Here is a 22,652-nt window from a genome sequence, read left to right as displayed (position 1 = left end):
ACAAAATTGGTGTAAAGTGACCTTAAAGTCAAGAAAAGATGAATAGTCATCAAATCTAAAACTTAATTGCTAACAAGTGACTATTTGATGGTTATTACGGAAATGTCCTTCTTATAATATATTATTTTATAAGTGGACAAATTTACCCTATACATTAAACCCAATAAACACGTACTTATTATTTTAGCATCAATTGATTATAAATGAGTAATTTTTGAATTGATCTGATCCTTTGATTATATGTCACCAAATCATACAACAAGAAGGTCACAAATCCAGCTCGAGGGAAAGCACTAGAACAAGGGCTCGCAACCCTAAAAGAGCCTTGGAATGACAAGAATGAGTGACCACAACTCTAGAATGATAAAAGAGCCTCTCTGTAGCCTTTACCCCATCCTTTAGCATGCACTAAGGTCCCTAAGCAATACCAACCCACCATTGCAGAAGACTCGCTAATGGCTATAGAAAAAAGAATGCAAAAGGATGATATATTAGGGCAATATAGTCGGAGGACCTCGCCTCTATAAATATTATATAAAGAGTATTTTGGGATTGAACTTCCAAATTATCCTTAAATATTATTCTTAATTTGCCACTATAAATATTTATGTTTTGCGGCCATGGTGATAAAAAAACCCTGATTTTTTTAAATTGATAAATTGCAAACTAAAAAGGGAAAAAGAAAACAATGAATGAGAGAGAGAGGAGTATGCTGAATCTAACAATTTATTCTTTGAATTGGATGACAATTTTGTCATGTAAAATTTATTTTTATAATGTTTATCATATCTTTAAGTTTGTTTTGACCAAATTATCCTTAAATGGTCACTTACTAGCAATTAAACTTCAACATTGTTGACTATTCATCTTTTTTTGACTTTATGGTCACTCTAGAGCAATTTTGTTTAGGTTAGGTCACTAAAATCTAATTTTCCCTTACAAATTAAACATGTAGGGTTTTACTGTAATTAAAAGGTAGAATCTTACCATAGCTAAAAAAGCAGGTATGACAGGAATGATTGCTATACAGGCTTCAAGAAACAATAATGTTTGGGGAAGAAGGAAAAAAGGTGCAAGGATGATAACCCAGCGTGCAATGGCGGACGAGTCTTCAAAATTTGCAAACAACTTAACAAACGAAACTACAATGGTGGACATAGCTGAAACAGCCGTAATCAGGCATATACTTGTTCTTTGTTCGGTGGCCGCCAAGGGATTAATAATGAAGAACAAGTGTGCCGCCATCAGACTACAGCATGCAAAAACAAACACCAACAATATTGTTAGAGATCATTCCTTCAATCTTCTCGGCACGACCTTTTTGACCCAGAATCTCAACTACAGATTCTCCAATCACCCAATAACTAATAACTAATATCAATTTGAAACAGTAAGAAGATGCATCTGAACCCCAGATAACCTCCACCATTGATTTAATTAAATTAAAAGTTGCAAATACAAATTGGAAGAAAGACATTTTGTTTAAAGGTTCCATTTGATCTTCTTTTTTTTTAACGAAAGCTTTCACAGTACCATGTATTTATATATAGAGGGGTACCTAAAACATAAGGGTCGGTTTGGTTATATATAAATTTATTCTAGAAAATGAAAGTGTAGTGAAAAAAAAGAAAATCAAGTTTTTATCATGTAATTCACTACAACTATTACAACTATTCGGTGCAAGAATTATTTTCTAAATTAAAATTGAAAAAGAAATAAAATATATAAATCAATTCATCACCGGAATCAAAGCTTTAAATAAAAAGAGATTCTTAATTTTAGTGATTTGTTTTATCTCAAACCATGCTTTCAAATCCTACTTATATTTGGCATTAGAACTCCTCCAACCGATAACTTAAATGCAAGTTACATTTGGCACATCACTCAATATGTCAAATTAAAAAGTTTCTGCCAAATAAAATTTTTCCATTAATATATGAATCTCACCACATGGCCCTTGGTACGCTGTCCAAGAATTCCCCCTTTCTAAAAATTTCTCTAATTCTTCATTTCTTTTTTTCCTTCTCTCCACCATTTTTCTCTTCCTTATAAAAAATAATAAAAATTTTAGAGTAAACTACAGTTAACACCCCCCCGGCGAGTTTTCTTCTCTCTCTTATAAAAAATAAAAAAAAAATTTAAAGTAATGTGCACTACACCGGAACTTTTTTCTCTTACTTATATAAAATAATAAAAAATTTAGATTAAAGTGAAAATTAAATTCATTAAATATTATAATATATATATGTTTTATACGTGTAATAACTTTGTAAATACAACTCAAGTGCCAAGTCAGCTTTTTTACCCCATTAAAAACGCCACATTTCTAACATAACTTTGTCATCATGATCAAATCAACAAGGTAAATAAGGTAAGTAAAAAATTTATTAATCTACACTTTATATTATCATATATATACAAATACTGATTTATACTATTATATTTTATATGATATATTATATTACTAAAAAAAGTATCATTCAACTTTACCTTTTTATTTAAATTAAAATACTTTTTACTTTATCTCTTCTGTGCGGAATTCTGTTCTTATATTGTTTATTCTTATTCCGTCCCAAATAATGTAAATGCACAAAAATTTGGTTTTAGTCTCTCACTTACAATTGCCAAATAGCCAGAATCTTTTTTTTTTTTCCTAATTGGGAATCACACATTGCCCCCACTGAGGTTCGAACCCCTAACCTCCCTTTGAGAAGTATGAGCCTTGTACCGCTAGACCACATGTCTGTTGGTAATCTTTTTTTCGAAATCGGGTGTGATTTTGTTTCTTTGAATAGAGAGAGCTCATTAATCACAAAGCATCACTTTACATAATGTATTCTGAATTTGCTTTACGTTTGGTCTGGTTTTGCTTCTCTCAAACTTAACTTTGATAAGGGGAAGTTTTCATTTCGTTTGGTTGCAAAGCTAACTTTTTGCCGAGAAGGTTTAGTTTTTTCTTTTTGGGTAAGTTTAATTTTTAACTTTTTTGCCACTTATTTTGTCAAATGAGACCCATAAAGTGAAAATTAAATTTATTAAATATTGTAATATATATATATATATATATATATATATATATATATATATATATATTATACGGAAGTTGCATGTGCGTATAAACTGTATGTATAAATTGATAGCTTGGTAAATAAGAATTTAACTCAAGTGCATTTTTTTCCCTTTCTCAAGCCCTTGAACTTTAAGGGGTACTTTACTAGAAAAAAATACTTTACCCGCTAAACTATTCTATCTGTTGCAAAACCTGAAATTCTGATGTGTTGGTTAAAATTTAGAATACCATATATACCATGTGAGGTAGGTGCATCGGAGCTATAGTTTTGGAGGAGTTTGCAGTCGAAGCAGAGGATCGAGCTCGTCGGGATTGCCGTCGCAGTTTTATTTTTTATTTTTATTTTCTTTAAGTACGTGTATCGGCTCTACAATACATGTACCATTCAAGTGTATCAGCCCCACAATACATGCATCATTCAAGTTAGGAGTGCGATTTAAAAACGAAACCTTAAAGACTTATCTCATAAATTCCTACCAACACCGCTAAATTGTAACAGTTTTTTTAACCAATCAAAATTGCGAACTGCAATCAGCAGCCCTCACTTTATGTAGCCCATGAATTTGTATTTAATTCAATTGACCATATATTGGTAAGACAATGATCTTTAGAGTACAAGATTGTGGTCAACCTTAAATTGGACAAAGTAGTATCATTAGTGCTAATAGGAAAATGGAGTATTCAACAAGCAACATCATGCAACATCATTTGACGGGTGGGGCATGTACAATATATATATATATATATATATATATATATATATATAAAATTTCCTTTAGAACACAGGTATCGATCTTATAACGCACGCATCATTGAAGGAAGAAGTCTTATAATGCACATACCATTCAAGAAAAGAGTACGATTTGAAAGCGAAATCTTAAAGATTTATCTACAAATTTTTACCATTGCCACTAAGCCTTTGAAAACAGGCCACATACAATACAATTCCGAAAGTGTTCCTCTTGTATGAAATTTTTTGTTATTTTCTTTTGAGTATGTTAATGCATTATTAGCTAAATCTAGTTGAGCGTAGTCAAAAACTTGTAATAACTTTAGCATACTATTGTTTGCACCTTAAAACGAAATTTTTCAATCATATGACACCTTTTTGTTCCATATATTTGTTTATTTCAAAATCCGAAATTAAAACGTTACACAACCCGATAGAATGGGTCAACTTTTTCTTTATGGCTTAATATGGCAAAGTTTCTTCGAAAAATTTAAGGACAAATATATATTGCACTGTGTTTGATAAAATTGGACCTTTATTTTATTTCATTTTTTTTCACCTTGATTATATGTGTAGAAATAATTTTTTTTCCCGGAAGTTATAGAAAATAATTTTTTTAATATGCTGTGATACAAATGAAGTTTCCGATAGTAGTTTAATTTTGTATTCTTAAGAGGAGAGTAATCATAGTACCACTCACAGATGAGACCACAGCTTGTATAACATTGTTCAATGTCTATAAAAAATATATATATTTTATTTTTTGATTTATGACAAAAGTCTAGGTCGAGGTTGAAAATTAATGAGTAGGTTATTTTTGTTAAATTTTAATTTTTTTTTTTTCAAATTTAATGACAACCAAACACCAAAAATAAAAAACTAAAATAAAATATTTCTAAAAAACGGAGTCTTAATTATTTAAAATTACATCACGTTTCTAACTAATATTATGTGGTTGTTTTTCTTAAAACAGAATGGAGTTAATTACATCACATCTTGAATTTATTTGTTTAAGCAGACAAATCTAACGAGGTATTAATTACCGAAAAGCAAAAAAAAAATCTAGCTAGGTATTTTGGAACAATAGGTCATACCTAATCATATACCTACCATGCATGAATAGTATTTGCATAGGTGAATTTTATATAACATAAAAGGGAAATAAGATGTCGGCGTACCTCTTCGTGTTTTGACCTTATGACATTTTATAATTGGTTGTTGTTGTGGGATGAAAAGATTCTATATGCCCGATAATAAATTATTAAGTGTTTAAAAAAATCCGATAAGGTGTTGTTGATCGATTATGAGCTGATTTAGTTGAATTAATTACACAATCACAAGTTCATTTCGCAACATTTTCATATAGTCGGTCTTCTGGGACAAGCTATTTGTTGCTTTAAGTCTCAAGTTCTCACTAAAATTGATTGGTTCAATTCTGAATACTAACATCCACTGACCGAACTTAAAAGTAGCTGAATATTAATAAATTTAGGCCTTGTGTCTTATACGCTTATACACCCTGAAGCTATACAAGACCATTTTTATATATTGAAAAAGCTACTGTCCATGAATTGCCTTTGAATGCTTTTACTTCATGAGATTCAAATGTAAGACAGCAAGCCACAGGAGGACAGTTGGTCCAAAGACATTTATAGTCCAGTATGCCCACAGACTAACATAGTCGGACCTATAAAAATATTAAATTTATCTCTGCCCTTGCTCATCTTGTAGCCTGCCTAATCAAAAGGCGGATTGTGACTGAGGAGTTGTGATAGCCTTGATCATGATATGATTTCGATTGATATGATTTCGATTGATATGACAATAATGATCCAGAGTACAAACCATGGCCAATTCTGACTCTTGGGCCATGAGTTGATTTCAATTCGGTATGACCGAAACTTAGCACCGTGAGTTGGGCATGGTTCAAACCTTGTTTGGTTATGGGAACTTTGGTCATGGCTATAAGATAAATGATTTACATTTGGTAATCTCAGCACCGCGTAAAGGCAGACGGCAGCTGATGTATTCGATTTCGGCAGTGTCTAGTTAATTTTATTAAATACAAATACAGATTTGATAAAAGTTTCTATAATAATTGTCCCAAGAGGGAAGGGAGGAAAAATAAATGTTGAAGGCATTGATTGATCATTGATGGATAGTGAATCCAATTACTGCTTGAGTGAGTACTTCTTCCCCATAAAAGGCTGGAACTTTGGCTCTTCTTTCTTTTCGGGTTTAGTCTCTTTTGCAGCTTCCTGCAGGATTCAGCAATCACCACAGGTTGAGATGTGTATCAAGAACAGCTAATATGTACTTTAGGATATTTAGCGTTGGATGCAGGAAGATAAAATGACAGTACCTTTTGTGTACGGAACACATTTGAGCCAAAGACGAGCTTTCCCTTAGACTTATGACCCAACCTTTGTGAACTAGACACTGCAGAAGACTGCCCACCACCATTGGTGACATCAGGTTTCTTGCCTTTGGACCCAGAGGAATGAACCGGCGGAGGCTGATCCTTCAAAGGTTTCCCATCCAAGCGTTTCGCTGCTCCTGTGAATGGGTTGAATTTCTGTTCAATCTCAGCTGGGGCTACTTGACCTGCATGAACAAAGGAGAACATTAATTTTATTATAGAATGGATAACATTAAAAAAAAAAAAAAATACCGTAGCTGACAACCATAAGCTCCCTAGTAATCTCAAAGAACATGTGCACTTCCAGCCTCTGCCAAATGTGTTAAAATTAGGTATGCATCCATCAAAAAGGAAGCTAATCAACATCATTTTGCTCTTGGACATGTAATGCTAATTGAGCCAGTTTACTTGCTCCCAACCTCAATGATTTGCCCAAATACGATAATATTCCATTGTAGATGACAATTTGCATCATACATCGGTACGCTTGAACAGATCTTGAAATCCATTCTGATCTTACAAGAATTTATCTACAACAATCTATTAATTGTGCCATTGTTTCTTAACTCCATTTTTACAGTAGAAAATTAACTAATCAATAAAAGTGGTCAGCCTGTATGATTCGGGAGATATCTTAAGCACAAAACATGAATTGAAGCATCTAGCTTCAAAATACAGTGACAGTGTGAAAGTCCCACTGAATCCTGTTTGAACCCAAAGCAAAAACAGACGGTGCCATTTTCTGAAAAGGAAATCTACAATTATGAGAGAAACTAGGAAAATACATGTCCACATGGTCTCCAAGAAAATACTTTGTAGAAAGGTAGAAGATAGCCTAAGGTTCTACAATACCAACTCCAAAGTAATTAGAAGGCTTTTACTGAAAAAGAGAAAAACCAGAGAGAGTCTCCTTATTCAGCTATGATCCAGGAACATGACCATTATGATTTGGTTAGAAATGGAAAAAGGATATGTATACCAGAAATGCGGAGAAGATAAAGTAAGTGAAGTATGGTAACCTTCAGCAAGTGCTTTGCTTAAAGGAGCAGATGCAACAGGGTTTTTAGGTTGCTTGTAATCAAGGGGAGGTGCAAAGTCCACCTCGCAGTCTGTCTCAATGATACTTATCGCATTAGAAGGCTTTGTTTCCATGATGTCTATGAAATATTTTTTACTATTGTATGCCACCATAATACTATCCCCTGTGGTTAAGCAGGAAAAGTTTCTCAGTGTTGTCTCCAAGCTGCATGAGGAAAGAATAAAAAATCAATTCAGTAGATCCATCAAAAACTACATGACATAGTCAGTCATAATGGGGATCTACATTTCATTCTTATACCAAATATTTCATAAATATAAACAAGACGATACTATAAAATGATGAAAACTCCTTAAAATCTTCAATATATTAACAATTTTGTTACGGCAGAAGAATTAAATGTGATCCTTACCACTACCAGTGGACATATTGCATCAAAGAGGAAGGGAGGGGTTCAAGCCTGGGAGTGGGCAAAAGGGTGTGTATGTTTGCTTTACCATTCAAAATCAATCCAAAAAAAAAAAAGGAGTAACTTATAGCATAGTTATGAATTCCATCTCATTAGGAGTTCAACTTTTGTAAATCGGAAAGGAATGCACCAGTACCAGTTTGTCTAAGTGTACATTGTTTTCAATTATATAAACTAAACTTGACAAAAGCTGGATGTGAAATGATATGCAGCATAACATCATTACGAATTACCTTCAAGATCCACTCCCAAGCTAAAGCAACAAACACTAATGACTGACTAAATATCATAACCCGACCGGAAAATAAAAGTAACAATCATGAACTCACATAGCTTTGGGGTTGGAAATATCCAAGAAGTCCTTCGTGTGGGGTCGCAATTTAACATATGTCCCCTTTGGAAGAGTTACATTTCTCACGCGCACGATGTCTCCTTCTTGCAAGAGTAGGTTCTCCATCATCTTACAAGAAATCAATTCAAAGTAAATCATAAAAATCAAAAGGCCTCAAAGATGTTTTCCACAGCAAAACTGACCTAATCAAAATCACACAATTTCAAGCATGCACAAATAACATCATTGAATGCCTACCCAATAAGGCATATATATTATGCCTTCTTCTGCAATGAACTCCAAAACCCCACAATGAGAACTTCGTTCAACAGCACCGTTGCGGAGCTCAAACAACATTGGATAATCAACATGAAGAGATGCTGTAAGATTAAGTTTGTAGCATTTTAGATCAAATTCCAAAACATAAATGAAAGAAAAAAAAAAATTCAATTAACCAAAGTCGAACCCATCCCAAAATAATCATATTTAAATAAATCAACTAACCTAAGCGGTCAAGGGCTGAGGGAGGCATTATAACTGAAACATCACAAATAAAACAAAATCAATATATTCATTAAAAAATGAATGTATGTTATATATATCAAGCTTCTGAGGTCACTCTGACTTACTTTTATCACCGTTTTCTATCTGCGACTGCAGGAAAAAAAAAATAAAAGATGGAATCATAATTACAGAGAAATGTTAAACAAATTTCAAATTTCTAGGCTATACACAGGAAAATGAACAGAGGAAGAAGAGAGTGACATTTTTTTTTTCCTCCTCAAGAAAGAGCATGAGATGCCATGAAACCATGATTAGCATTCTGCCTGAATTTGTTACAAAATTGTAACACATGCACTCTGCAAAGTTCTGCACTATCTAGGCCTTGTAAAGCTCACATACGTTTCATCAGCAGCGAATTTGGCTCGGTTGATGAATTTTTATCTTACAAAGTGCTGAAAAAATTAGTCTTTTCTATTTCCATAAATATAGCTGCAGCAAATAAGTACTAACAGAACTAATCTATTTTCTTTTTCTTTTCTTTTTTCTGACTAACAGAACTAAACTCAAACACATGCAGTGAGGAAAGCTTCCAACCTTATCAATAAAAGATACAGGGTAACATCGGTACGTTTGCTCAAATGATGTTCCATGGAATCCATATCCATTCATGAACTGCAACATCACCACCGAAAAAGTGAATCGTGACATTTATAATAATAAAAACCAAAATTAAAAGTCAATTATAATATTATTACCTGTAGTAATTTTTTATATCAACCAGAAACAAACAAATAAGCTATACATATAATGCAATAAAAAAAATAAAAAATAAAATATTTAAGAAATTGAAACCTCCCAAAAGTACAAAGCATGAAAATTTTTAGTAGTCGATTATAGGCACTGTTCAGACAGCAATTAACTTTTCTTTTTTCAAAAGCAAAATTTGCTTCTATTTTTCAGTCCAAAACAAGACAAGTTGTTCCAAAGTTCCAAACTTGCAGCCAAAGAAATACCTCATTAAAAAGCAAATGTAAATTGTTCAACACAACACATTCATTATCATCAAACTATGAAACACTTTAAATTCAAAAAAAAAAAAAAAAAAACATACCATGTTTACTATGTCCAGAATTGTCTCACCAAGCAATCAACTCTCCCAGTCCCCCTACTGGAAGAAGAAGATCAAGAATTCAAAAACAAACATAATGACACTATCTCAATAAATTGTAGAAATTTATATTATATGTAGAAATGTATGTGTATACAACTATATATACTAATATACATATCAACAGTATAATGTACAATGAAGATGATGATGATACATATAATAGGTGAAATGATCCAAATGAGCGCTTTATAGAATTAAAAAACCTAATTCAGATAATAAAAAAATTTAGATACAAAAACAAAACAAATATAGAGTTGAATATGTAAAATTAGGGCACAAACTTCAATACCTTGGAAGAAATTGAGTAAATGTATATAGTATCAACCTTAGAGTGGAGTGAATGAATTGCAAGAAAGTTTTCGTAACGAACTTATATATATATATATATACACAAGTAGAAATGCTTTATTTAAGAGAGAGACGGAATAAAAAGCTAAGATGCGATTCGGTGCGTATTTTTAACGCCATGTTTGCTTTATGTAACTTGGGGTTTTGGATTTTCATTTATTCAGTCAGGCCCAGTTTTGAGTGGATCTTGGTCCAGTAATCATGTGAAAAAGTAGGCCCTAGCATAAGTCCAAACATGACACAATTGCCAATAAAATTATTCTCTTGACGTAGATAAAGTCAAAACATTGTTGCCCAATAAAAAAAGGTCGTCCTTTATGTATGTGAGTAACAATAACATTACTACGTTAATTTATGACAAAGTGTCTGATTTGCTACAAGTGGAAACTAAATAAGCCGAACTCATAAATCACACTATTTTTAGTATATGTTCACCTCCATTTTTGAAAAATTTTGACAATTTTTTTTTTTTTAGGCTGCTATAATATCAAGATTGTTTTTAAAAAATACTAAAATATTGTCAAAAACAAAATAAAAAGTAATGATACATCCTCTGAATTCAAAGGATGCCGGACATGCTGCATAAGAAAATCCAACCAGGGTTTGCCACGTTGAGAAACTAGCTCATTATCTTTAGTGGTACAGGAGGGTTTTTTTTTTTTTTTGGGTTCTATTTAGGTCTGTTTTCAGACGAGCTATGCATTGAGCTATGCCATGGCCATGAACCAGGTAGGTCATCCGGGATACCAGAGTTCGGGTTTTGGTTTTGTTGGTTTGAGGAGTTAAGAACAAAGCTTTGTTGAGCGAGCTATTTAACTAACAAAACTCATGGAAGATGCCAGTTAGATGGCGAATAGAAGTGTCATTGAAAATGGAGATGAAAATTAGCAGGAGGTGAAGAACAGGGATGAAGTTCGATGGAAGATGAAGATAGGATATATCCTCTCGTATATCATATGAACTTCGGTTTTGACACTAGCAGAATTTTCTGACAAGAATCAACATAATTTTTCAAACAACAAAGGTAACGAGTACTACTAGTAGCATAGCAGATGTACAATGGCCAAAACCAGTAACTAGGGTTTATACCATAACCAAAAGAGAGAGCAGAGCTAGGGCAATTATTTTCAAGGAAGTTGCAAATCATTGTTACCTACCATCAAATCAAGCAAATGAGAATCTCTTCTCCTGATCACAGCACACAGCACATTGTGCATTCAATAAACAATTTTATCAGCATTGATGTATTTGAGATGTAGACCACCATATTATTTCTAAATGGATAACAACTGACCACTCATTATTGCCACACAACACAAGCATTTTACAGCCAGCTGCATTATCTGAACAAATGACTGCAAAACCACTCAGGAAGATTACAAGAAAAGAAAACATAAGACATAACGAGGAAACCAGAGTCTAACTAAGAAAACTTTAACAAGTCCTCTTTTATATTAGGATCACTCTATAAAACCAACACTAAACAACATTCTACCATCTGATTCAAACTATACATGCAACAACCGTAGTGTAATAGAACTACATCCTTAAAACTCTATAAATTTTCGGAGTGGCTTCTGCTCTACTGCCAGACTGTTTCAAGATAGAGTACAACCATAGCCAATTTGAAAGAAAAGCAGCAGTAAAGATAACTAAGGAGTAACGGTCAAAAGGTTAAAAGGTTTGATGGTAGACTCAGGGGCCCTACTGCTACTGTTGAGAACAGTCATATTACCATCAGAGTCAACATCGATAATAACTGAATCACATTCTTTGATCTCTCCTGCAAGCATCTTCTCGGCCATGCTGTCCTCCAAGAGTCTCATTATGGCTCTTCTTAAGGGCCTTGCCCCATAACTTGGGTCGTATCCTTCCTCCACAACCCTATCTCTGAACCTCTCCGTTACCTGAAGCTCTATATCATTGGTTTTCAGCCTCTCGAAAACTTCCTTAAGCATTATATCCGCTATCTCCTTCACCTCCAGCTTCGTCAGCTGCCGGAACACAATCATATCATCCAATCTATTTAGGAACTCTGGTCTGAAGTGTTGCTTCAGTTCCTCTGTCACCAGGCTCTTGATTTGGTTGTAACTGCTATCCTTGTCATCACAACCAAGATCAAAACCAATTCCGCGTCCTCCCTTCTGAATCACACTACTTCCAACATTCGAGGTCATAATTAGAAGAGTACTCTTGAAGTCCACAGTTCTGCCTTTGCTATCCGTCAACCTTCCATCCTCAAGAATCTGAAGCATCATATTGAAGACGTCTGGGTGAGCCTTCTCAATCTCATCAAAGAGTACAACTGTGTAAGAACGTCGCCGAACAGCCTCAGTAAGCTGGCCACCTTCTGTGTAACCAACGTAGCCAGGCGGTGAACCGATGAGCTTGGAAACAGTGTGTCTCTCCATGAACTCGCTCATATCCAACCGGATCATGGCTTCTTCAGAACCACAATAGTAGGTAGCTAGTGCTTTTGCCAGTTCTGACTTCCCAACGCCAGTTGGACCAGAAAAGATGAAGCTAGCAATAGGTCGATTGGGATCCTTGAGTCCAACACGGGCACGACGGATAGCACGGCTGATGGCTTTGACAGCTTCATCCTGGCCAATGACACGCCTGTGTAGGGTCTCTTCCATCTTGAGGAGGCGGACAGATTCATCAGTTGACACTTTTTCTACAGGTATGCCAGTCCAAGAAAAAACAATTTGCTGAATGTCCACCTCTGTCACAACAGGACCTCCATCCCCGGCCTCAGTTTCTGCCTTGCTTTTCTCTTTAACTTTGTTAACAAGTGCCGTAATCTGTGCTCTAAAGTCCATTTCTCTATCACGCAACTCCCCAGCCTGATCAAAAATCATAACACCATAATGTCACGGACTTGAACCTTTTCAAGCTACCGTGCGGCCTTAGACACTTTCAAGCCCCCTTGAAGCGCTAAGTCAGCCTACCCGAGTGTGCTAGCTTAGTGAAGACTAAGGCTAGACAAGTGTTTTGCTTACTTGGGTGTGTAGGAAGAGGTTAGGCAAGTGAGCAAGAGAGTTTGGGAATATATAGAACTTGTATTACTTGAGAGGAGAGATTACAACTTGGTTGCTTAGTGAGAAGCAAATGAACTCCCACCTCCTATTTATAGGCCTTTGGCCTTACAAGAACATTCTAGATATGTACAAATGTGTGGCCTAGATTTAGTGTCTAGAATCCTCAAGAAATATCTACACAACTCTAGAACTATCTACTATGTACAAGACAAGTCTAGAGAATTCTAGAGAATTCTATATAACTCTAGACAAGTCTAGAAAAGGCTAGACAACTCCACACTAATCTAGAGAATTCCGGAAAGTTCCATACTTGTGTAGAGAAGTCTAGAAAGCTCCAGTCCATGCAGGCTCCATGTCATCGTCTGCTGGGCGTCTGCGTGGCGCCTGCGTGGCATAGCCTCTTGGTTGCGGGGTGTGACATTCTCCCCCACCTAAGCTCGCGACGCCCTCGTCGCGTCTTCTTGCTTGAACCGCTGGATATGTTCCGCGAACTGCCATAGTGTATCCTCATGCTCCCAGCTCGCCTCGCTATCTGGCAGGTTCTTCCACTTCACTAAATACTCTGTATATTTGGGCACACCTCTCCTGCTCATCACACGATCTGCAAGGATGCAATCAACTTCCTTGTCAAAGGATGTGACAACGGCCGTGGGTGCCCTATGCGATATGCCCCGAGTAAGGTCTTCCGTGTCTTCATGATAAGGCTTGAGCATGCTGACATGGAAGACTGGATGTATCTTTAACTTGGGTGGAAGCTCCACCATATAGGAGACCTTGCCCACTCGCTTGACGACGGAGAATGGGCCCTCGTACCTCCTTACTAGCCCCTTATGCACGCTCCGAAAGGACTTAAACTGTTGGGGTAGTAGCTTAACCATCACCTGGTCTCCCACAATGTACTCCACCCGCCTTCGCTTGGTGTCGGCCCACTTCTTCATCTTCTTTGTTGCCTTGTCAAGGTACGCCCTAGCCAAGTCGGACTGCTCATGCCACCTCTTGGCAAATTTGTAGGCTGCCGGACTCTTACCATCGCAAGTCGAAGCAATGGCGTTGGGTGTCATAGGCTGTTGTCCGGTAACAACCTCAAATGGACTGTGATTGGTAGCCTCACTCCGCTGCAAGTTGTAAGAAAACTGTGCCACCCCAAGGAGTTTGGCCCAATCTCGCTGATTAGCACTCACATAGTGCCTTAAATAAAGCTCCAGGAGAGCGTTGATGCGCTCCGTTTGTCCATCTGATTGGGGGTGGAAACTCGTAGAGAAGTTGAGATCCGTTCCCATCTTCTTGAAAAGTCCCGTCCAAAATCTACCCTTGAAACGCGGGTCTCTATCACTGACAATATTTTGCGGAACTCCCCAAAGCTTGACCACATGGTCAACAAACAACTCTGCTGCCCTCTCTGCTGTGCAGTCTGCTGGTGCGGGTATGAAGGTGGCATACTTGCTGAACCGCTCTACCACCACTATAATGCTCCCACAACCTTCTGACTTGGGCAAGCAAGTAATGAAATCCATAGAGACACTCTCCCATGGTCTCTCTGGAATAGGCAATGGCTCCAATAGGCCTGCAGGATGTTGTTGCTCAATCTTGTCTTGTTGGCACACAAGGCAAGTCCTCACATATGTCTCCACATCATCACGCATCCGAGGCCAATAGTAAAAATCTTCTAGGAATGCTAGTGTGCGCCGCATACCTGGGTGACCAGCCCATTTGGTGTCATGGCACTCCCGTATCAACTCCTTTCGCAAGTTGCCCCACCTGGGCACAAATAGTCGGTCCCCTGTAGTGAGAAGTAAATCATCCCTTAGCCAAAAGCGCCGAGTCTTCCCTTCTTTAGCCAGCTGAATAAGGCTTTTGGCTAGAGGGTCATGCTGTAACCCCTCCTTGATCCGCTCCACAAGAGGGTGCTGGGGCCGACTTATAGCTGCGAGCTCGGCTTTGCGACTAAGCACATCCGCCACAACATTGGCCTTGCCCGGCTTATATTCGAAATGGTAAGTGAACTCCGCTAGGAAGTCCTGCCAACGAGCTTGCTTGGGGCTAAGCTTCTTCTGTGTCTGGAAGTAGCTGGTGGCAACATTATCCTTCTTGATCACAAATTGTGCCCCGAGCAAGTAGTGCCTCCAAGTACGTAGGCAATGGATGACCGCTGTCATTTCTTTCTCTTGCACAGTATAGCGCCGCTCAGTGTCATTAAGCTTGCGGCTCTCATAAGCTATGGGGTGTTCTTCCTGCATCAACACGCCCCCAATAGCGAAGTCTGATGCATCCGTGTGCACCTCATATGGCTTGGAGTGGTCGGGCAAGCTAAGTACCGGTTCCTCCGTAACTGCCCTCTTCAAGTCATCAAATGCCCCCTGACACGACTCTGTCCAACTCCAAGCACGCGCCTTCTTGAGAAGGTCTGTCAATGGGGCTGCTCTCGCCGAGTAACCCTTGATAAAGCGGCGGTAGTAGTTGACAAGCCCAAGGAAGGAGCGTAGCTCTGTCACCTTAGTGGGCGGCTCCCACTCTTGAATGGCCCTCACATTTGCCTCATCTATCATCAGCTTGCCATCCCGTATCTTATGCCCTAGGAACAACACCTCCTCTTGGGCAAATGAGCATTTCTCCGTCTTCACAAATAGGTCGCTCTCCCGTAGGACTTGGAAGACCGCCCTCAAGTGCTGCACGTGCTCCTCTAGAGTGGTGCTATACACAACAATATCATCCAAGTACACCACCACAAAGCGATCCAAGTAGGGATGGAAGAGCTTGTTCATCAAAGTACAAAAAGTAGCAGGTGCATTGGTGAGGCCAAACGGCATAACAAGAAACTCATAGGAGCCATACCTCGTCACACACGTAGTCTTAGGCTCATCCCCGTCCGCTATCCGCACCTGGTAGTACCCCGAGCGCAAGTCAAGCTAAGTGAAGTAGCGTGCTCCACCAAGCTGATCAAAGAGATCGGCAATGAGAGGAATGGGGTACTTGTTTTTGATAGTCACCTTGTTGAGCGCCCGGTAGTCGATGCACATGCGCAAGGACCCGTCCTTCTTCATCTGGAACAACACCGGTGCGCCATATGGGGCCTTCGATGGTCGAATATAGCCCGCATCTAACAGTTCCTTAAGTTGCCTCCGCAACTCCTCCAACTCTGGGGGTGCTATCCGGTAGGGCACCAAAGCAGGGGATTTAGAACCCGGTTCCAGCTCAATCTTATGATCCACCTCCCTCTTAGGTGGAAGCTTCTTGGGCAGCTCCTTAGGCATCACATCTGTGTACTCGTCTAGCACGGCTCGTATCTCCTTAGGCACCTCTTCTTGCGGGGAGGGGACTAGCTCATCATCGGGTGTCTCCAGTACCGTAGCAAGGTAGCTAGTTTCTCCCTTCTTGAAGCCCTTCTTGAACTGCATAACTGACAAGGCTTGGGCTTCCAACTTGGCGCCTCGCTCCACCGGCACCATGCATGCTGTGTTGCCTTCCATAATACACATAGTGTTAGCAAAAGGAATGGGGAAGGCTCTCACCTTGTCTAAGAACTCCAACCCAAGGACTAGTTTGAAGTCGTCCATGGGTACCACCGATAGATCTATGTGGCCACCCCACTCGCCAATGCATGCTTGGACGCCGTGTGCCATGCCATGTATAGCCTTTGCCGCCGAGTTAACTGCCTTCATGGAGCCCCCTTCTTTGCTATACTTGGCCCAAGCTCTTGGCCTCGTCAAGGCTCACAAAGTTGTGGGATGCACCCGTGTCCACCAAAGCACGTGTGGGTGTCCCATTGATGCTCGCCTCCACGAACATTAGCCCTTTAGCCGCCGCCTTAGGGACTTCCGTTTTAGCCTTGATGGCATTAAGGATTTGCAGTGAACCCATCTGCGCCTCCTCCTGTTGTTGCTCTTCATAGCAGCTCGTCATGGCATTGAGGGTCTTCCGCTTTGGGCAATCTCGTACCCAATGTGGTCCATCACATATGAAGCAAGAACCCTTAGGCTTGGGTGCTCCTTCCTTGTTCTCCCTTCCCTCTTTGCCTCCATGGCCACCACCTGGCTTACGGGACCAATCCTTGTGGGGTGCAGCGCCCTTGTCTCCCCCACCTTTGCCGGCATACCTTCCCTTGTCCTTGTCTTTGTCTTTTGGCTTGGACGAGGGTTCCTTCTTGGAGCTGAAATCAATAAAGGACTCCGCCTCTGCAATAGCTGTGGCAAGGTCTTGCACGTTGCGGCGCCTCAACTCCGTCTTAGCCCACAACTGCAATCCATCCATGAAGAAGAAAAGAGAGTCCTTGTCGGATAGATCCGGGATCTCAAGAGTCAAGTTAGTGAATTCCTTCACATAGTCCCGAATCGACCCAACTTGTTTTAGCCTTCAGAGTTTGCCCCTAGCTTCATCCTCGGCATTCTCAGGATAGAAATACTTTTTAATTTCCCTAGTGAAATCAGCCCAAGTATCAATAGAGACCGTACCTTTGCCTATGTCACCATACTTTTTCCTCCACCAAAGCATCGCATGGTCGGTGAGGTAGTGGGTCGCCGTGCGTATCTTGATGGTCTCATCGGCCATGCCCGTAGCCTCAAAGTATTGCTCCATACTGAAGAGGAAGTTCTCCAACTCCCTCGCTACCCGGTTCCCACTATAGCACTTAGGCTTGGGAATATCAACCCGGGGTGCTACTACTCCCGTAGTAGCGGTGCCGGACGCCACCGCCCGTTTGCACATTGTCCAGTCCGCTCGCATTTCCTTCATTTGTTCGCGGAAAGTGCCAAGCTCCTGATCAACATAGCCACGTAGGGTGGCAAACTCCCCCAACATAAGTTCTCGAAGTGCTTAGAGCTCCTGCCGAAAATCACCACTTAGGGCATTGAGTGACCCTTTGACAGCATTTTGGACCTCAACGTCCTCCGACTCCAGCCCATCCATGCGCTGGTGAGCATCCTCAAGCTGCTCCAACATGTTGGCTATGGACCCCTCCATGTTTGCCACACGTGCCTCTAAGCCCGCCATAATGTCCTTCGACCTAGCCCTCGTCCTCACTCCGCCTGGAGGGGGATTTGTTTCCCTTCCACGTAGAGTCTCCTCCGGGGTGCCAGTCATGTCTGATAGCTCCGCCATAGCTTCCTCCACACAAGGTGTGACGCCTCACGACCTTAGCTCTAATACCAACTGTCACGGACTTGAACCTTTTCAAGCTACCGTGCGGCCTTAGACACTTTCAAGCCCCCTTGAAGCGCTAAGTCAGCCTACCCGAGTGTGCTAGCTTAGTGAAGACTAAGGCTAGACAAGTGTTTTGCTTACTTGGGTGTGTAGGAAGAGGTCAGGCAAGTGAGCAAGAGAGTTTGGGAATATATAGAACTTGTATTACTTGAGAGGAGAGATTACAACTTGGTTGCTTAGTGAGAAGCAAATGAACTCCCACCTCCTATTTATAGGCCTTTGGCCTTACAAGAACATTCTAGATGTGTACAAATGTGTGGCCTAGATTTAGTGTCTAGAATCCTCCAGAAATATCTACACAACTCTAGAACTATCTACTATGTACAAGACAAGTCTAGAGAATTCTAGAGAATTCTATACAACTCTAGACAAGTCTAGAAAAGGCTAGACAACTCCACACTAATCTAGAGAATTCCGGAAAGTTCCATACTTGTGTAAAGAAATCTAGAAAGCTCCAGTCCATGCAGGCTCCATGTCATCGTCTGCTGGGCGTCTGCGTGGCGCCTGCGTGGCATAGCCTCTTGGTTGCGGGGTGTGACAATAAGCTCACTAGTTAAGAATGGTAAAAAGAATTGGTAAAATTCGGCATCTAAAAGGCTTAGATGCAGTCATAAAGTGTTTACTGAGAACTCTTATACTGTTTATTTTTCGACAATACTTGCCTACTCACCGTTGAGTAGGTAGTACTAACCACCGACGTGGCACAAAAATGAGATGACAGGTGTCCTTGTAATATAAAATAAAATATACCCAATAACAAACTGGTCCAAATTAAATCCCTAATTGTCCCTTTCTACTCTTGCCAATACAATCTCTCTCCCACACTACTTCTTAAACACTTGTAAATTCTTCTCCATCACTGTGACCAACGCCTCTATTTTCTTAATCATCATAGATACCTATTGAAGCCCATCAGATTGATGGGCGCTTGATAGGTGGCCGCAAGTCAATTCACAACTAAAATGACAGTTTACAAGCAAACTAAAACTTCAATGGCCTCACCTTACACAGAAGACCATGCAGTAGATATAGATCACCAGGATGGACACTGGAAAAAATAAATGCTCAAAAGCGAATACAGTCTTACACCTTCATCGCCCTTAATATTGAAATCCATTAACCTGCTCTACAGGTGGACATATAAGCAAAGAATTCCAATCCTAAACTATTAGGATCATTCCCTTTTTTTGTAGCGCGAAACAGAGATACCAGCTAATAGGATCAGTTCCTTTTTTATAGCTTGAGAGAGAGATTGCATATCGGCTAGAGTAGCAACAGTGGGAGAGAGGGGAGAAAATTAGGGATTTAATTTGGATCTGGTTTGTTATTGGGTTTAACCCGATACCTTTCAAATCTTTTATTTTTCAGTTATTTATATTACAAGGACACTTGCCATCTTATTTTTATGCCACATCGGTGGTTAGTACTAACTTCCTACTGATCGATGAGTAGGCAAGTATTGTCCATTTGTTATTGGGTATATTTTATTTTATATTACAAGGACACCTATCATCTCATTTTTGCGCCACGTCGGTGGTTAGTACTAACTTCCCACTCACCGGTGAGTAGGCAAGTATTGTCCTTTACTTTTACTAAAAACTCTAGCTTCTACACGAGTCTATTATGATTTAGATATTGACTATAACTGCATCATTTATTCGGTTCATCCTCGTTCACTGAAAAATTTGGCAGTACAAGGTAGACTGACTTATAAAATGTAACACAATATGACGAGTACCTTTTCAAAGTCCTGGCTACGAACAGCTTCATTCTTCTCTATGGTGATCTGCCTGAGCTCTTTCTCGAGCTCTCTGGCTTCTTCCGGGAGCTGGAAAGAAAGAGAATGCAGCCTAGCTAGTTAAAAAAATAACAAAAAAGAAAAAGAAAAGGACAGTAGCAACACTCGAGTATGTGCTTACCCGTGCATGACGAAGTCGGACCCTAGAACCAGCTTCATCAATCAAGTCAATTGCTTTATCAGGCAGGAAGCGGTCACTGAATAGAAAAATCCCATCAAATGCAAAACTAGATATAACTAGGTCTAAGAAAAATAAGAACACATTAATGTAGATACAAGTATACAATGAAAAAATACTGCACAAATTGGAAGCCCACAATTAATCATGTATCTACAGCTAAATTTTTTGAGGAGAAGTTGGTATAGAGAATCTCTCATTTGTGTGCTTGTGCAGTGTTAGTTTTTAACTCTGCTCAATCACCGAAACCAAGTTGTTACCTCATATTGTAGTGCCTTTTTAACTTGATAAGGGTATCAAGCAAATCCCAAATGATGGTCCACTAGATTCTAAAGAGGCTTCTTGTTTTCCTTCATTTCCTATTTCCCAGTCTTCCCAAACTCAAACAAGAAGACAAAAGTATAATGGGAAATAGTGCGCTAGAATCTCATAGTCTTAGTTAAAGTTTCCCTTTAACACCAGTTAAAAATGTAAAACTAGTTGATTGTCTTCAATATTTACTAAAATTCAGTATGTTTTGAGTGTACAATTCCACTAGTTTAAAATGTAAAACTACTGCATTATCTTCTGTATTTATTAAATTCCTGTTAGTATCAAGTGCATATTTCCTTTAGTTTATAAGTTAAAATGTTAAAATCATGATGTGTCATCTGTATTACTTAAAACCAGTGGGTTGTAATTGAGGCTTAGAAAAGTATTTAATTAAAACTAGAGTTGAGAGCATGAGAAGATATCCAAGTTCAACTAATATTAGTATCAAATCAGGTGAGGTTGATTCACAAAATTTTGGGGTGTGCCTATCCGAGACTTTTCCAGACTGCGATTGCCAGGCAGGTCTTGATCATTGACTGTGATCGGCTTGATGGGGAAAGGACTACTTTGGAATTGCAGTTTGCGCAGCACTTTCAAGATTGGGAGATGGAGGATATCTCCAAGTTTCTGATGTTGATTTACTAAAGAGGATGGAGGGAGTGGGGATCCACAAGGGGTTCTGGGTTCGAGGTGCATTCCTTCTATAGGAGGTTGTTGAATGTTCCGTTTGGCAGACCAAGGCTCCCCTTAAGATGACTTTTTTTGTTTGGACAGCAGCTTTGGGGTGGATATTGACGATTGACAACTTGAGGAAGAGCAGACAAATTATTTTGAACCGGTGTTGCATGTGCAAGAGGGATGGAGAGTAGGTGAACCAACTACTTCTGCATTTTCTAGTGGCTCGGGATAGTTGGGCCATGGTCTTGGGTTTGTTCCGGGTTCACTAGGTCATGCCTCTTTCTATGATGAGCTTGCTCGAGGCTTGGAGAGGTTGTATAGTGGGGGCTCAGGCCCGAGATGCCTGGAGAGTGACACATTTGTGTTTATGGTGGATTTTGTGGAGGAAGATAAATAGGAGGTCTTTGGGGGGAGAGGAGACTCCAATTGGGGTGTTTAAGTTCTCTATTCGGAACTCTTTATTTTTTTGGCTTCAGGGAAGATTTGGAAGAAAATGTAAATCGAAAAGGGAGATGGTGGATTTTGTGGATAAGTTGAAAGTTTTGGGGCCCTATTTGGCCCTTATGTAGTTCTTTTTGGGATGCGCTCCCTGGTTGACCATACTTTTATAATACTTTACTTATCAAAAAGAGTGAATCCATCACTAGTAAATCTAAACTTTAGTAAAATCATATTTATATGTATTATGAAGAACTGTAATTATCAAGAAAAAGTATGACATTTCATGTTCTAATTAGCAAGTGCTTGCAATGACAGATCCCGTATATCCGGCATCAGTTAATCCAGGATGCAGAATTAACCAGGAACAGAGAGAAGGGGGAAAAAATAAACCAGAAAGAGAAATATCAAGGGCACCTCAAATAGTTAAAAGGTATAAACTCCAGAGATGGCGTTTATCATGTGCTTATTAAGAGTGCTAGCTCCGATGGTGCACTGTTTTCTTACAAGGAGCATTACTTCCAACCATTTTCTTTCTTAAATTGATTACATCATCACTTCAATTATTCTCCAGCAAAGTTATACTCCCATGATTCAATTTTCTCCACTTATGACTTGGTCTTTTGCCATTAGAAAGAAAGCAAAAGATTTTGATGCAATGAGCTCAAATAGCCATACTTTACTAGGTTTGCTTATAGTTGATTAATTTTTATAAGGGAAATATCAATTTCTTGAACCTACCTAACATTGTCAGTAACGTTGCACCGACACACAAAATACAGGTGCCAACATCAAAACCAGAATTCACAGGAATCACATACCTGATGTACTGGTACGACAATTTTGCAGCAGAAACTAAATTTGGTAGGTAGAGGACAACTCATTAAAGCTCTCAAGAGTTGGCATCTTAAATTTGTTAGGTAGAGGACA

General features: G+C 39.0%; 2 protein-coding genes across 5 annotated transcripts in view; both read right to left on the bottom strand.

Moving 5' to 3' along the window:
* Positions 1 to 10,176, bottom strand: part of LOC132293926 (uncharacterized) — a 33,196-nt gene extending 23,020 nt beyond the window's left edge. Inside the window, exons 1-10 of one of the 4 annotated variants that reach the window (XM_059791589.1) lie at positions 10,023 to 10,175; positions 9,674 to 9,730; positions 9,157 to 9,234; positions 8,688 to 8,712; positions 8,563 to 8,595; positions 8,317 to 8,438; positions 8,057 to 8,187; positions 7,239 to 7,462; positions 6,163 to 6,404; positions 5,778 to 6,058 (exon numbers count right to left, since the gene is read on the bottom strand). In XM_059791589.1, the coding sequence (XP_059647572.1) occupies positions 5,972 to 6,058; positions 6,163 to 6,404; positions 7,239 to 7,462; positions 8,057 to 8,187; positions 8,317 to 8,438; positions 8,563 to 8,595; positions 8,688 to 8,712; positions 9,157 to 9,234; positions 9,674 to 9,676 (945 nt within the window). In that variant the 5' untranslated portion in view covers positions 9,677 to 9,730; positions 10,023 to 10,175 and the 3' untranslated portion in view covers positions 5,778 to 5,971. Of the gene's footprint in view, positions 1 to 5,777; positions 6,059 to 6,162; positions 6,405 to 7,238; positions 7,463 to 8,056; positions 8,188 to 8,316; positions 8,439 to 8,562; positions 8,596 to 8,687; positions 8,713 to 9,156; positions 9,235 to 9,673; positions 9,731 to 10,022 lie in introns of those variants that run through there. The other 3 variants (XM_059791586.1, XM_059791587.1, XM_059791588.1) reach the window with 3 other exon arrangements.
* A 1,368-nt stretch (positions 10,177 to 11,544) lies between these two features.
* On the bottom strand, positions 11,545 to 12,942 carry LOC132295716 (ATP-dependent Clp protease ATP-binding subunit ClpA homolog CD4B, chloroplastic-like). Its single transcript, XM_059794008.1, has one exon. The coding sequence runs from the start codon at positions 12,940 to 12,942 to the stop codon at positions 11,734 to 11,736; it is 1,209 nt and encodes a 402-aa protein (XP_059649991.1). The 3' UTR covers positions 11,545 to 11,733.
* Positions 12,943 to 22,652: the final 9,710 nt, after the last annotated feature.

Source organism: Cornus florida, unplaced genomic scaffold (genome assembly GCF_030987335.1).
Source record: "Cornus florida cultivar Cherokee Brave unplaced genomic scaffold, ASM3098733v1 CherokeeBrave_3.0.0_Hap2_Chr02, whole genome shotgun sequence".
Lineage (NCBI taxonomy): Eukaryota > Viridiplantae > Streptophyta > Magnoliopsida > Cornales > Cornaceae > Cornus > Cornus florida.
Note: the sequence above shows the minus strand (reverse complement) of the source record. Positions and strands in the feature narration are given on the sequence as shown.

What these genes read in the sequence shown, in the direction of transcription:
- LOC132295716 (XM_059794008.1), bottom strand. Translation starts at nt 12,942, where the DNA reads ATGATTTTTGATCAGGCTGGGGAGTTGCGTGATAGAGAAATGGACTTT.